Source organism: Enhydra lutris, unplaced genomic scaffold (genome assembly GCF_002288905.1).
Source record: "Enhydra lutris kenyoni isolate GAN:26980312 unplaced genomic scaffold, ASM228890v2 scaffoldscaffold27, whole genome shotgun sequence".
Taxonomy (NCBI): domain Eukaryota; kingdom Metazoa; phylum Chordata; class Mammalia; order Carnivora; family Mustelidae; genus Enhydra; species Enhydra lutris.
In genome coordinates this window covers 19,649,503-19,665,731 of record NW_019154111.1, presented here as the reverse complement: position 1 = coordinate 19,665,731, position 16,229 = coordinate 19,649,503, and the positions used below count along the sequence as shown (strand labels likewise).

Genomic DNA, 16,229 nt, shown 5'->3' with positions numbered 1-16,229 from the left:
TCCAAACTAATGAGAAGTTTGAAATCCATGTTAATCTCCAAAATATATCTGATGCACCTAATCTGTCCTTAAAACCATAACCACCCCTGAATCTTAATATCATCTTTTGTCTATATTGGGGTATCTCAAACTCAGCCTATGATGACATTATGGACCTAATAACTCATGTAGAAAGGCCGTCCTGCCACACTGGGGGAACACGTCAGAGCATGCCAGCCTTCACAAGTAGTGCCACTGTAGCTACAACCTTTCAAAACACCTACAGATCTTGATAAATGCCCCCCGGGGAGAAAAATCATCCCCACTCAGAAGCACTGATCTGGACTGGTCATCTCCAAAATGAGTGTGCATGACTCAGGGCATGTGCAGGAAAATATTAAAATTTCTACTTACATATTTTTAGATCTATTTATATATTTAGTGAATGTGCATGAAAAAAACTCTGTAACCATTGTGGAGAGGGGCAGAGTCAAAGAGCTTTGGAAGCAACTGGCAAAGGTTTTCCAGTTGTTCTCTCTATTCTGCTTCTCAAATCATTTTATACATCATAATAATTATTATATTTTTTCAACATAAATATAATTTTTTCAACATTAATGAAATCATGACATGCCAGAATCTGAAAATCTTCAAGGACTCAAACACTCAGAAAAAAAGATGCCATCTCCTTACCTGCACGGCCCTTAAGTTCCCACTGGCCTGGCCCTTATTCCTCAACCTCATCTCACCCACCCCCATGGCTCTGCATCACACCCGCTGCTCGGCACAGCCCATCCACCTCATTTTCCAGGGAAGAGCAGATTCAAGGCAACCCACTAAAAGGAGGCCTTGTGATTTCAGACACCAACTTCGCATACAAGTGACAGTCAACCCTAAGGCAGGAGACTAAAAACTTAAACATTTACTTGGTAGAGCATCTCAGTACAGAAAACCATTCCACTTAGTGGCAAACAGCTGTGTGTCGCAACAGGGGGAGGTCAGTACTGGGTTATTTCACACACAGTTAAAACAAAGGGATCGTGAGACAGCGCATTCATTACCTAGCACAGTGCTGTCAAATGGGACTTCCTGCGACAGTGGAAATGCTGTGTATTCAGCTGGGCAGGCACAAGCCACGGGTAGCTACCGAACACCTGAAATGTGGCTAGAGTGACTGAGGCACTAACTTTTTAAATTTTAATTCACTTAAATGAATTAATTTTTCCCAGATTACTTAAGAATCAGGATTAAAGCATTGCACGTGTCTATGGCTACCAGATGGGACAGCACAGATTGAGAGGATTCACACAGAGGAAATCCCTTGTTTTCACATGAAGCTGGATAAATGCTGCATTCTTATGTCACTCTAATATGAAATTTCAGAATTTTAAGGCTCTTTAAACTTGAGGGAGAAAAAATTGTATCATGAAAACTGAAATCACTTTTCTTTATATACGCCCAATACATTTTCAAAAGATCCATTAAACTCAGGTTCAATTTGTTATAATTTAATACCACACCATATACTTCCCAACTGATAAATACTTACACATTGTCTTCCAGACAGATTTTGGGTCCCACCACATTGGCTGCTCCGCTTGCCATTTTAAAAGCAAAATGCTTCTCAGGGCAAGCTTTTGAGATTCCACATTTATATCTGGGAGGTTTTGTAGCTTTAGGGAGAAATTTTTTAAAAAATGTATTAGTAGACTCTAATCAGTTTGTTTCCTATCTTAAACCACAAAGAGTATTATGTAAAAACAAATACATATCTTAAAATACATGACTTTCTTTTCCCCTGAGGGTTTCAAAAAAACCACAAAACAAAAAACAGAACTTCCCAGGAAACAAGCTAATAATTGACATAAATGAAACAAGCAATTGATCCTTACGTATAAATGTATTTTCTCTAATTTTTTTTATTTTTCAAAAGTTTTAAATTTGATTTAGTAAACAAGGTTACATTAGTTCCGGGGATCTAACACAGTGATTCAACAATCCTCTATGTTATTATGCTAAGCTCACAAGTGTAGCTACCATCTGTCATCATACAACACTAACAAAATAAAACTGATTATATTCTTTACACTACAGCTTTTATTCCTCTGGCTTGTTAATTTTTAAACTGGGAGTTTATTTCTCCTACTCCTTTTCACCCTTTTTTGCCCATCCCCCAACCATCTCCCTTCTAATTATTTTTAAGTTTATTTTTAAAATTCAGGATAGGGAGGGGCACCTGGGTGGCACAGTCAGTCAAGCAACAGACTTTCAGTTTCAGTTCAGGTCATGATCTCAGGGTCTTGAGGCTGAGCTCCGCATAGGGCTCTGCGCACAGCCCGGAATCTGCTTAAGATTCTTTCTCTCTCTCCTTCTGCTCCTCCTGCTCGTGCTTGTTCTCTTTCTCCCTCTAATATAAATAAGTACATCTTTTATTTATTTATTTTTTTAAATATTTTATCTATTTATTTGACAGACAGAGATCACAAGTAGGCAGAGAGGCAGGCAGAGAGAGAGGAGGAAGCAGGCTCCCCGCTGAGCAGAGAGCCCGATGCGGGGCTCGATCCCAGAACCCTGGGACCATGACCCGAGCCGAAGGCAGAGGCTTTAACCTACTGAGCCACCCAGGCGCCCCAATAAGTACATCTTTTAAAACAAATTCAGTATGGGGGAGGTTTTGAATTGCTGCTTGACATTTCTAGTCCATATACTCACAACGCATGGTTAACTCTAGAATGAGTAAAAAGCCTAACACATCACTGAATACCTGCTCATGTTCTACTTCTAACAAGGAATTCTTCTTTCACACATTTTCTGTACTTATATACCAAACTAAAAACACAAATAAAACAAAACATCCATTATGAATACTGTTATATACCAAGAATGTTGAGTGGTCCAGTGAAACAGCATCCTTGTAACTTAAAAAGTTTTAACTCAATTTTGCTCAAGCTGAAATCTCTCCATTGTTTGAATACAAGTCCTCATATGCCTAAGATAAAACAGAATAAACCATGTGCAAAATATTTAAATGAAATACTTACAACGTGCAGCTGTGTCCAATGCTGACCTTGCTAGGAAAAAAAGAAAAGGTATTCTTTGTTAGAAGGAATAAAGCTACTGTCAAGTGTTCACTTTTTAAATATATTTGGAACTAACAGACTCATAAAAATGAAAGTGCATGAATTCTTGCTCGGTATACAATAAAAAAAAAAACCCAGAATATATCCCTCTAAAGAAAAAATTTGAAAGTAACTACAAAACTCATTACAAACAATTATTCAGAGGAATTACGGATGGTAGTATTTTATTACTGATAGAACATTTTATTCTTTCTTTACATTTTATTTTTATTTCTAGTTATAATTTTAATCCCAATCAGAAAGATACCTTACAAACTTAATCTCTTTTTAAATTTCTTTTTCAATTTTTTCCAGTTTTCTTGAGACATAATCAACATAGAACACTGTGTAAGTTTAGGCATACCATATGCTGACCTGATACATCTATGAACTGCAAAATGATAACCAGTATAGTATTAGCTACCACCTCCTTCCCTTCACACAGTTACCATTTCTTTCATTTAAGATCTACTCTCTAATCAACATTCACATATATGATACAGTAATATCGGCTATAATCACCATGCTACATTAGAGATCCCAAACTTATTAATCTTATAACTGGGAGTTTAAACCCTTTGAGCGAAGTCTCCCCCTTACCTCCCTCCCAACCCCTGCTAACCACCATTTTACTGTTTCTCTGAGTTTGTCCTTTTTAGATTTCACATGTAACTGATATCACACACTATTTCAAACTTCCCTTTAAATGACCTTAAATATACACTCAGTAACTAGTATGGTGTTGTGTACACATGCACATAAAGTCCTGGAGCATATACATGAACTTATCTCAGTGGTTAGGCTAGGAGATTCGGGGGATAGGGAACACAAGAGGGATGGTGGTGGTGAGTTTAATTTCTCTAGAATAGAAATGTGTTAGGTATAATAAACAAAATAAGGTCAACTACTAAGACTTTTATAATTTATCAGTTCAAGGAAGCCAGAACCCTATGATTAAATCTTAACTTCAATGCAGTAGATCTCAACATGGCCATCTACATTTAGAGCTTTTTAAAAGCACTAACATCTGATCCCAGCCTAGGGGATAACAGTTCAGATCATCAATAGTACTGTGGGCAGCCGCTTCCTGATTTTGCTAATGAGTATGTGGTGTCACAAATATTTGTCAGCTGTTTGACTATAAATAGCCCCTGGGTTTTTAGTTCTGTACTATTTTAGATAATTGAGAACTTCCTGTAAGTCCAGAACTCAAATTGGAGAACAGAAAGTTAAAGATGTAAATATTTAAAAAGGGTTGAAAATGACCAAGTAAATGAAGGCTCGTTAACTCTATAAAACACTCAGAATATTATGCACCACTGAAATCATAAAGGCAATGGAGTAACATGGAGAAAGTCTAATGCATGAAATAAAGCAAAAAAACACAAGCCTTATCTAGAAGTACAAAAAGTATTCATGGATAAGGACAAAGACTTGAAGAAAAAAAATTACTTAGTAAATTAGAGTCCTGGGACTACTAGGCTCATTCTTTTAATTTCCTTAATTATGTCATAAAAGTAAGGGAAACATCAATTCTAGAGATCACCTGGTCCAACGCTCTCACTTTTGTAAACAAGAAAATAAAAGCCCAAAGAGAGATTAGCAGCATAAACACTAGATAGTCTCAACTTCACTTTGCCCTGAACAAACACATATCATCAGATGCAGGTGTTAAGATATTTACCGAAAAACACTGTTCAAATCAGAAATTCTGGTATGCTTAACTTATGGTAACAAGATACAAGAAAGACAGTGGGATTAGAACAGAGGTAATATAACAGAGCTCATTCATATATGCTGGGTATTACCAAGTATTTTTGCCTATATTACTGATTCAATCATCATCCCTGTTTCAAAGAGAAAGAAACGGGGAACTGAGAGGTTTACTGATTCGATTTGTTTCAAGTCATAATTAATAACTGGCAGAGATCATTTTTTTTAAAGATTTTATTTATTTATTTATTTGACAGACAGAGATCACAAGTAAGCAGAGAGGCAGGCAGAGAGAGAGGAAGGGAAGCAGGCTCCCTGCTTGTCAGAAAGCCCCATGTGGGGCTCTATCCCAGGACGCTGGGATCATGACCTGAGCTGAAGGCAGAGGCTTTCACCCACTCAGCCACCCAGCCACCCCCAGAAATAATTTTCAAAGTCCTATTTCACTCTAGCACCCAAACTCATGCTGCATTACAAAATGGGAAATGTCCGAGGTCCTCTGATCACATGCATAAAAACTGCTAGTCCTGCTCAGAGCAGGAAGTCAGAACAGGGAGCTTTCAGAACAACCCTTCTGACTGCAGATGATTCAAGACTCCCAGGGCAAAGGGTCCACAAGGGCAAGGATGCTGCTAAAGCATGCAGCAGCTAGAACAAAGGTTAATGACTGTAGGTTTGAAACAAGTAGACCAGTTCAGAACAACTAAGGAAGCAACACTGACGGGGCTTGTGAACAGACCAGACGGAGGGATGATGGAAAGGGAGAAATCAAGTTTACCTCTTGGACAATTGGCTTTAGAAGTCTTCATTTATTCATTCACATGAACCAATGAATAAAAACACCATGTCTGCACTCAGATGCTCATAGCTTAGTGAGGAGATAGGGGTAGGGAATGGGTCAGTGTTGGACCTGTCAATTTTAGATACTTGGAGAAGATCCAAGTGGGAAAGTCTCAAACCCAGCTCTAAATGAGATCTGGGATGAAGATACAAACAGGAAAGTTGACAAAGGATAAGGCCACCCAGAGAAGTCACTGGATTTAAAGTCAGGGGGCTGACGACAGAATTTAGAGACATCAATAATCAACTAATGCCCAGAGAAGAGTGTGGCTGAGTAAAGGGAGGTAGAAGAAAAGTCAGGGATGAGCCTATAACATGGTCAAACTAGTTTGCTTGTAAAATTTGAGATTAAAAAAAAAGAAGAGAGGGATAAATGCTATTCAATTCAAAAAATGTTACTGGGATAGGATTTAGGGAAAACCAGTTTCTTAATCATCAGGCTTTTAAATACATAACTTCTCCTCCATTTACTTTGTGTAAGAGTAAAGAGAAAAGATGCTAAAGGTTTAAAAAAAAACCAAACAAACAGGGGAACCTGGATGGCTCAGTCAGTTAGGCACCCAAATCTTGATTTCAGCTCAGGGCATCCACAATCTCCTGAGATCGAGGCCCGCTGGGCTCCACACTCAGCTTGAGTCCTCCTGAGATTCTCTCTCTTCTCCCTCTGTACCTCCGCCACTCGACCGCACATGCGCGCGCTCTCTCTCTCTCTCTCTCTCTCTCTCGCAATAAATAAATAAATAAATAAATAAATAAATAAATAAATAAAATCTTTAAATAACAAACAACTCTTGGAAAGACTTTTCTTTCCAGACCGGATGAAAACTAATTTTTATCTTTTATCAAAACCAAAAGCCCTCTACTAAGCCTGAAATTCTGAGAATTTTAACACCTGAGAGCCAAACAGGTAAATTTTCACAAATAAAACAGGATGTTCTCCACATTAGAGTACAGGCACAGCATGTCAGCAAAAATCCCTCCTTCCCTGCAACTTGTATTCCTGCGACTACCTTGACAGCTTTAATTCTTGATTTCTTTCAATATATACAACTTTTCACTTTAAGGGACAATAATAAACATTTTTTTATTTGCTTTGCATTTTTTTAAGTTTAAAAATTTTATATTTTAAGAAAATAAACAGCCAGGTACCGCTTTATTTTTAATGTGGAAAATTTATCATAAATAATTCAAGATTAAATTGCATCAAGATAAACTGAACTTTTACATGGTTTAGATATAAAATATCTTTGGAAAGCTAAAGAAGCTCACTGCTGAATCTTTTACGTTAACTGAATTTAATTTTCAAATTACCGGTTGTTTCTACGGCCTATATGATCACTGAACAATTCTTAAAAAATAATTTAAAATGACTGAAAAACAAAGGTCTCCAATATATGTGAAATAAGTAACATATCAAGTAGAATCTGAACACTTACTTTCTTCAAGAAAAAGGTTAATGGCTTAATCATTATTATCTACTCTTAATCGGATAAGCTGAGAAAATGAATTCACTTAGAATTTTCTTTTCAGATTTGGGTTTCATCAATGAATGCTGTTCAACAAGTCAAGCTACAGAAATCAGGACGATTTCATACTTTAGTTTTTAATAATGTCAAGTAATTGATGTTTATACCACTTCAATGGTTTAAATCTGAAAGGGTAAAGATAAATCAACTCAATAGAACTTCAAAAGAACAGTAAGTACTCTAGTTATATATTACAAAAATAATTTGGAATGTGTATAATACATTCACTAGTTGTTAAGTATCTATGCTGAAAATTAACACTGTTAAAATGCAATCATTACTAAAACTCACATGTTGTTTCCACATTGATATCCTGGTTGTGATATTATAGATCGTTTGTTTGCTAGATGTCACCAATATGAGAAACTATGTAAGATCCTAGGCAGGATCTCTACGTATTACTTCTCACGAATGCATGTGCATCTACCCACAAGTATCTCAAAAAGTTGTGTGAAAAACTTGTTTTTAAAAAAATCACAATGTATTTTAGTAATCTCAACTAATTGTGAGCAACACTTTTCATTCTTCCATTCTAGAATTAAGTTCATTTTTTCTGTAACAGCACTATACAATCAACCTGAATCTAAATTTATAAAACTATCAAATAAGCTATTATATCCACACAGGGGGGGAAAAAAAAAGGAAAAATTCACCACCAAAAGAACTATTATAGTTCACCTCATCAGACCCACCAGTATACTGATTATAGAAACAATTCTAATGTTGAGTTAAACTTATCAATCATCCTTTGGTAAATTGAGTTCGATGCCAAGTAAATGAAAAAGACAACCCTATCTCCATCTTTGCTCAATTAATTCTATGATGAGAATTAAAATATAACAAATTAAATTTTCAACAACTCAATAAATTGGAATCCAGTAAGGTTTTGTGGATACAGTGTATGACTTCAGCTATGATACCAAAATAAGCCATCTGCCCTAAGAAAGTGTAAATCCACTACCTAAAACACACAATAAAACCTTACAGATTCCCAAAATTAGGAAAAATCAAAATGAAAATTAAGAGACAACTATCCTAGTTAAAGTAGCTCAGCCTCTGTTCATAGCAGACTACCAGTGGCTTTTCAACTATTATAGTTTTAAATGAATCCCACTTTGGAAATACTGTTCCTCCCCACGTAAAAATCCTAATCCTCAAATAAAAATCCTCAAAAAAACTACATTCATTCTCCATTCAATCAGCGTGTACCATCTACGTGCACGGCCCAGCACGAGAGCCGGGTGAAGCACCAAGGTGTTACTGCCCTTAAGAGTCATTCTCTAATAAGGGTAAACAGATACATGGAAAATAAATGACATTATTCTACGTAAGGCAGAATAAAATCAGTGCCGAATTGAGACATAAATACTATGCATTATGAACTAACAGTTCAAAAAAAGAAGTTACACATTCTAATAGGAAAAGAGGGAGATTCAAATCTAATTTATCTCAGAAGGGGCATTTATGCAGTTCTGAGAAACGAGAAGGATTAACGGAGGAAGGGGGGCTGAGAAAGACGGGCAGCGTGAGGAACAGGCCGGAGCAAGGCCGGGGTGTGTGTCTACGGATGCTGGGCTGACCGGTGGCGCAGGGAGTGAGAGGCACGGGGTGAGGAGGGGAGGGGCAGAGAACAGGTGAGAAGGGCTGAGGCAGGTTGAGGGTGCCGCATCCTAAGCAGAGACTCTGATTTTACTCTCCAGTCGTCGGAAGTACTAAAGGTTCATGACTATTAAGAGAACTGCTCTGGCAGCGATGAAACAGGCAGATACCACGGACGAGACACAGACATGGAAGGTCCCTGTGATGTTTCACCAGACGGTCCGGACTGGAGATGAAGAGCCAAACTGGGGCAAGCGCTGGCTGGGGCTTTGCCCAAGACTCTTCTCTGAAAACAGTGGGCCTTTTCTCAAAGTAGTTTTTTTAATACGCACCAATGGTCCCATTGTCTCCCTTCTTTTTTTAATTTTAATTTTTTTATTAACATATAATGTATTATTTGCCCCAGGGGCACAGGTCTGTGAATCATCAGGCTTACTACACACTTCCCAGCACTCACCATAGCACATACCTTCCCCGATGTCCATAACCCAACCACCCTCTCCCTACCCCGCCCTGCTCCCAGTAACCCTCAGTTTGTTTTGCGAGAGGAAGAGTCTCTTACGGTTTGTCTCCCTCCCGATCCCATCTTGTTTCATTTTTTTCCTTCCCTACTCCCCAAACCTCCCACTTTGCCTCTAAAATTCCTCACTGCCTCCCTTCTTTCAAGGACCCTCTGTTTCTTGTTTGTTTAGTCTCATCCATGGACATGTAATTCCCTGAATCTTTGCCCAAAGCCTACAGACAAGTGAGTCTCTACATTACTTCAAAAAAGAAAAAAACATTCAACTTGCTTCTGCCTCAAACTACCACTCCATAATCTTCTTCCCTTACCATCAATCTTTCTTAGGTGACCTGGCCATACACATTGTTTCAACAGTGACCCTGAACAAGTCCTCAATGCCTTCAGGGTTTTTATGCCCCATTATTCAACTGAACCAGCTGTGCCCTCAAAGGACACCAGATTGGCCTCTTCAGAGCAACAGAAGTAGGCAGAAGTCAAATGTCACTGTACTTTGTAATGACTGCTCGATGCTGGATCCTAGAGATAGAGAGATAGATTTTTTTTTTTTTTTAGGCGGCAGACAGAGGGAGAGGAAGAGAGAGAATCTTAAGCAGGTACCATGCCCAGTGTGGAGCCTGACAGGGGGCTGGATCTCACGACCCTGAGATCATGACCTGAGCCAAAATCAAGAGTCAAACGCTTAACCAACTGAGCCACCCAGGCGCCCCCCCCCTCCCCGGATACATTTTTTAAATGGGTGTTGAAAAACAGATGGTTCAGGAGGAAAATAGCCAGTACACTGAGAGAAATGGTTCAAAATGGGGAATTCCATAATTGGAGATGAAAACTTACAAAAAAAGATGGACTGAAGGAGGATGACTGCGGTTTAACTATTTGAGAGCTCGTCAGTATGGAAGAGCACTCCAGGAGACAGAAGGTCAGTGCACTGATACTACTGGGGAGTATAAAAGACAGAATTCAGTGCAATATAAAAAGTACTTTTAAGTAGTTATTTCAAGAAAAGTCACCTGAAAATGTTTATACAGAAACTGATGATTACAGAACAGAATTGTCTAAAGCTATGATACTCAGTATGTTATGTGTGAGTAGAAACCTCAGCATCACCTGGGAGCTTGTTAGAAATACAGACTCTCAGGCCCCATCCCAGACACTGAATCCAAGTCTGCATACCAAAAAGCCAGGGAGATTCCTTTGATATTAAAGCTAGAGGACTACCGGTTCATGGGAGTCTTGAAACTTGATGTGAGAAGAAGTGAACGAGGTTTTGGGATCCTTTCCAAATACTAATTTATGGAAAGCAAAACTCACTATTCCAGAGATCTCAAAGTTGTTCCAACAGATTTCTGACTCATGGGTCAAAATACTGTTTCTAGGTTTCATATTCTCACTTTTCATGCATAATTTTTTAATACCTTAAACAATGCTTCAACCAAAGCTTATTCAAACGTTTCAAAAGTTAATTTCTTTTTCTAACTTAAGAATTTTATTTAAAAACTGAGTTAAAGTAGCTTACAATGGTATGTTTATAATATAGCATTAAATAAATTGGTAAAGAGAGAAAAATGATGCAGGAGGAAATAAAGGTAGGAAAGCAAGATGGATTTCTATGGCTGGTATTTAAAATGCATTATCATGATTCCACTTGCGAGCTGACAGCTAGATTTGGTTCCAAGTTTTCTAGCACCCGACTTGAATAGTGCGTGTTATCTTCCAGGATATTCATTTAGAATGCCATGATTAATGTCCTAGACATGAATGAAATAGACCCCATTAAATCTACTCAGAACGTTGAATATAAGATTCATGCTTTATCCCAAATTAATTTTAAGACTTCCTATTGTATATTCTAGAATATTCTAATGGGTCACACTTATTGATATAATTACATTTTCTTTTCTAGACAGACTAAACAGCAGAGTGACTCAAAGCTGATAACTGGTAAACATGTATAGACAACCAATCAAAAGTAAGACTTAAGAAAGGCGGAAAAAATGGAACTTACCAAATAGATTTCCTAAACTTGCATCCATTTTTATTTCAAATACTTGAGAAATAACATAAAATGTCAGTAAAAATACTGCCACAGCTACCATCAACTTCGCAGCACCTAGAAAAGGGCAGAAATAATTCAGCATGAGCTCATGAGACCACACAACTTTTATGAATGCATTTTCATAAAAAATTTAAGTTTATAAAAAAATTTCTTAAAACTAATAAATTTTACCTATTGGATCTTAGTTTTACTGGAGTTACAACACAAACTGCACCAACCATCCACCGGGGTCAGGGATTTTCCTGATCAAAGAATTATCAGATTGGCTCGCAGCCCAAACCCAGGACTGCTTGACTCATCTGCCTAGTTTTCTCATGAAAAAAACAAAACCACACCACCACCACCACCAACAAACCAAACCTGCTATCAAGGGCTGGCTGACTACACCAAAGTACCATGGCAAATGGAACACCATCACCAACTACGGTCTTAATCCTTTCCAAATTTAAAGGGCAATGCTCTACAGGGGTAACGCAAAAACACTGGACATTGTGGAGCTGCCACGGCAACAGCCATGATGCTAAGGAAGGAACTCTCAAGTGGAATGAAACAGGTTTACTGTCCTATCACCAAAACACCTGTCTCTTAGAGCCGACAAGTGCTCCCAGGATGGCGCACGACAGTACCCATCCTTCTACTTAGCCTCCCCGAATCCCAGAGGACTTCATCTGGCACCTGTCACCTACGCTTCATAGTGCAATTTCATGATACGCTCCATCAAGACACACCTGTAGACTTTCAGACCTTCCTATCTTTAACCATTTCTGAGCGCCCTACAGAGTTAGCACTGCCTACTGTTAGCTAACCGACTGCTTAACAGGAACCGATGACTAGTCTTTTGCTCCCACAGCTAGGCAAATCTAGGAAAGAAAAAAAAAAGTGTAAGACAGGAAAGGAAATGGAAAATGGCAGGGAAGAAACATCCTCCTCTTTCCCCTAGAATCACAGAGCATCTCATTAGTTATTCAGGAACAAAACTAATATTTGCCTGTACCATCTCCATTGCCCTCTCTTACCAAAAGTTTACTTTATATTGATCTAGAATAGGCAGGTGGGATCAACAGGCATCTCCCCACCCTTAAGGACACAAAAGACCAGAGATCAGGCAACTGCACATGATAACAAATAACTCAGTAGCAGCAGAAGGCCCAGAATCCAGGGATCCTGACAGGGCCCGGTGCTTGGTACAGTACTCCGTTCTGACACCAAATTACCACATTCCCCTAAAACACTGCCAAAATTCAACTCAGTAGGTAAGGAAGAATAAAGGACTGTATGTTCATTCTAATTTCCTAACCCAAAACAACTAGGACTATATCCTTCAAGGAGCAGGAAGAGAATGGACTGCGGATGCTCGCCAAGGGCCAGTGACCACTGAGAAGTGCTGGCTTCACAGAGCTCCTTGTTTCTATTTAGAAACGCTCCAAAAACACAGAAATGAGACGGTGGGGAAGAAGCTCACTACTAACCAAATCAACCCCCGCACCTCCTGCTTCTGATCTTCTCCCCTCCAAAAATCACTTATTTTCAAAAGCAACTACAAGTTGCTTACATGTTTAGTGCAGAAAAGAGCAGAATACCAACAGGCTTTGAGCTCTTACCCCCAAGGATCTAGCAGAGTGCCTGGACATAGTCGCACTCTCACCAAGTGTTTGCTAAACAGATGAATGGTGAGAGGTGACACATTCCTTCGTGATCACTTAAGACCAAAGTCTTGAAGACTGTGTATCACATGACAGTCTTCACCACTCATTTCCTAGCAATCACGAGCATGTGCAACCAAAGATAACTTTTCCCTGTCCCTTACAGCAAATACATGAAACCGTTAGTTTAAGATTAAAATATTAAAATGAATAAAATATCAAGGTTATAATACATCAAAGTTCTAGACTAAATTCAATACCAAGTGAGACCTGAGCCTACACTAGACAAGCTATATACACCACAGACATCAGATACACGCACATGTACATATATACATCCGCGTATACAACACACACATACACACACACACACACACCATTTATTGAGTGCCTTCCATAGAGCTAAATGCTATATAAGCACAATCGCAGTTACACAGCTTTTCAAGGTATCATTTTTATTTTACAGAAAAGAAATCAAGGCTGAAAATTTTTAGGTCACTTGCCTAAGGTCACATACTTAGTTAGTAGCGGAAGGGAGTCTTCAACCAAGACCTAGTCACTGACAACAGAATATCAGAGGAACTAGGAGGATATAAAAGCTCTAAGGCAGGGAGAAGTTCGAGATGGAGAAATGTGCTGGTAACAGAATAAACAGATAGTCCCAGAGAGGAGCAGGCAGGTGAAGACTAGCACAGACTAGCACCTCCATACTGGTAGAGTTCTAGAACTTCCGTTACATAGAGGTCTCCTCCAGAGCTAGTTACCATCCAACTCTGGACATAAAGGGGCCTGACCATACCACACCACAGTCCCCCCATTCTTAACTTTCTGTAAGATTCTCTCTTCCTTCTAGCCATGGACTGCACTAATCTGAGTGTATCCCTATTTTTCACAAACCAAAAAGCATCCTCTTTAGACACTGTTGCCTTACTGTAAAAAGAAAGGCTATAGTAATATTTCAAAGCAACCAGATTTTCTTAAATTAGAAGAGATTAATCACACTAAAGGCAATAAATTAACAGCTAATTTTCTCTCTCTGCTCATCAAAACCAATCCCTTCAAGACCTACACTAGGAACAGTGCCAAACATAAAATAAGTACTCAGTGAATAATTATTTATCAATTAACCTTGGAATTAATTGCCAGAATTGGAGAAATGAACCAAATGAAAATTTAACTTCAACAAGAATGAATGCAGAATTACATGAGGAAGAGACAACTTGCTTTGATTATTTCAATCACCATGTTTAATTAATGTACTTTTTAAAAATAATGTGGAGACATGTGATCATCAATAGTCAGTCTTGACGTATTCGAAGATCATTAAAAAAAAAAAAAGACACTGTAATACATTTTTTAAACCAAAAACAAGCTTTTAGTTTCTGGGAATATTTTCCTTCAACAATTGAAGAGCTACTCAAAAAAGGATAGTTTTGTAAGTTCATGACCAAAGGGTCCAGATTTCTAAATTTCCACAAGGCCATCTATGAACCCGGGTATCTCTGCTTAATGAGCATGATGTTGGATCACCTGCACCTGATTCTACAAAAGGACGGAAGCACATAGCCTCGTTTGTTCACTCACCCCGACTTTAGAGACTTCTAAGAGATGCTCCCCCCATAGGAAAATAACTTGGCTTGCTGGTGAGAAGATGATAATTACAAGAAAGACTATCTTGCTTTTGAGAAATTACAAGTTACCTTCTATGTTGGCAAAACATGTAGTAGAAATTTCTAGGTAAAGTGTGCCTTTCCTCTAGGGTCTTGGCTGTGCTGAAGGACAGGCAGGGCCGGGAGAACACACACTTTTTCATGATCAAGGCAGGAAGAGGTCATCAGCCTCTCCCGTTATTTATGCATCTTTTTATAATGTTTAAAGATAGTTACCTTAATACTATGAACATCAAGCTGTGTTTTGCAATGTCCTCAATATGCTGCCTAAGGAACAGATGTTCTTACACATAACCTCCCTTATGCAGACTGAACTCAAACCAGCAAATATTCCCTTAAGCAAACATACATTTTACTGAATTGTTCACGTACACTAGTTTCTATTTAAGTACATACATAGAAAAGATGTAGGCTTTTAAACTTCATGACTTCTTTCTCTCAAAAAGCTAGAATTTAGCAAAACCAAAAATCAGTCTCACTAGGTTGTCAAAATTATTATTTATACGGGCATTTTATTCTATTAGGCAAATAAACTTAATGTGCAAGAACACAAACATTAAAGCCATAACTTAAAAAAATTTTGTATACTTTTCACAGAAGTTTGTCCAATTTGTGATGTATTGACTACATAAAAAAGGAGGTGAAGTAGTGATTCAGTCTGTTATATATATCAGCTTTGTTCTTAATTTAGAAAAAGATTATTTACTCTCTCCATTAGCCATTTAAATAAACAAGTTATGCAAAAAATAAAACTTTTTCTACTGAATTAAATATCTTACCTGCTACCCTCATGTTTCGTTTTTCAGTCTATGGCACTTTTCATTAAACAACCTCCTAAAATCAAAAGAAAAGGCAAACATCATTAGGTCTAGAATGAGCATTCCTGCCTAAGATTGAGTTGGATTTGAAGTATATATAATAAACTAATTAGACAAATGTCATGACATTTCTAAGTTTTCTACCAGTATGGACACGGGGCCTGGCTCCTTCCACTGGGACACAAAGCTCCTGAGAGCGGGGTCCGTGTTTTATACCGTTGTGTCTCTAGCTCCCTAACTTCGGCGAAGAGCTGTGAGAAGTCCTGCCATCAAGCATGTGAATGGAAGATAATGCCCCTTATTACTCTCAGTGATTTTGCACTTATAAGGAACTTTTGATACTGAGTCCCAGACTTCCAGAGGTCCAAAGAGGTGATGCTGCTCGTCCAGGCGTGGAACACGTTACTGGAAGAAATGGGGCTGGGACACAGGTCTGCTGGCTCCCCCTCTCGGGCTTGCCCCAGTCTACGATGCTACTTCATATTTCGTACAACAGAATTCAGGGGAACTATGACAAGGACTTTACAGCAAAGGTTTATTTTAATACCAGGATCCTTTTCCTCTTCATGGTTTCAATTTAAGTTTGTAAAAGAATATATTCAAAAGTACAGGATTACAATTTTAAATATTCTGGTAATTACCATTATTGACCGTGTATGCTACACATCAAATAAACTATTCTCTAATATTATTCTATGAACAACAAGAAATAGATGCTGAAAAAAAAAAAAAATCTTTGTATATGT

The 16,229-nt window shown here is 38.2% G+C and overlaps 1 protein-coding gene across 3 annotated transcripts in view; it reads right to left on the bottom strand.

The window, feature by feature from the left end:
• Window positions 1-16,229, bottom strand: part of LOC111152006 (family with sequence similarity 3 member C) — a 51,445-nt gene that overhangs the window by 23,363 nt on the left and 11,853 nt on the right. For all 3 annotated transcript variants that reach the window (XM_022510268.1, XM_022510270.1, XM_022510269.1), the window contains exons 2-5: window positions 15,445-15,499; window positions 11,302-11,406; window positions 3,021-3,050; window positions 1,529-1,652 (exon numbers count right to left, since the gene is read on the bottom strand). In XM_022510268.1, the coding sequence (XP_022365976.1) occupies window positions 1,529-1,652; window positions 3,021-3,050; window positions 11,302-11,406; window positions 15,445-15,457 (272 nt within the window). In that variant the 5' untranslated portion in view covers window positions 15,458-15,499. The remainder of the gene's footprint in view (window positions 1-1,528; window positions 1,653-3,020; window positions 3,051-11,301; window positions 11,407-15,444; window positions 15,500-16,229) is intronic.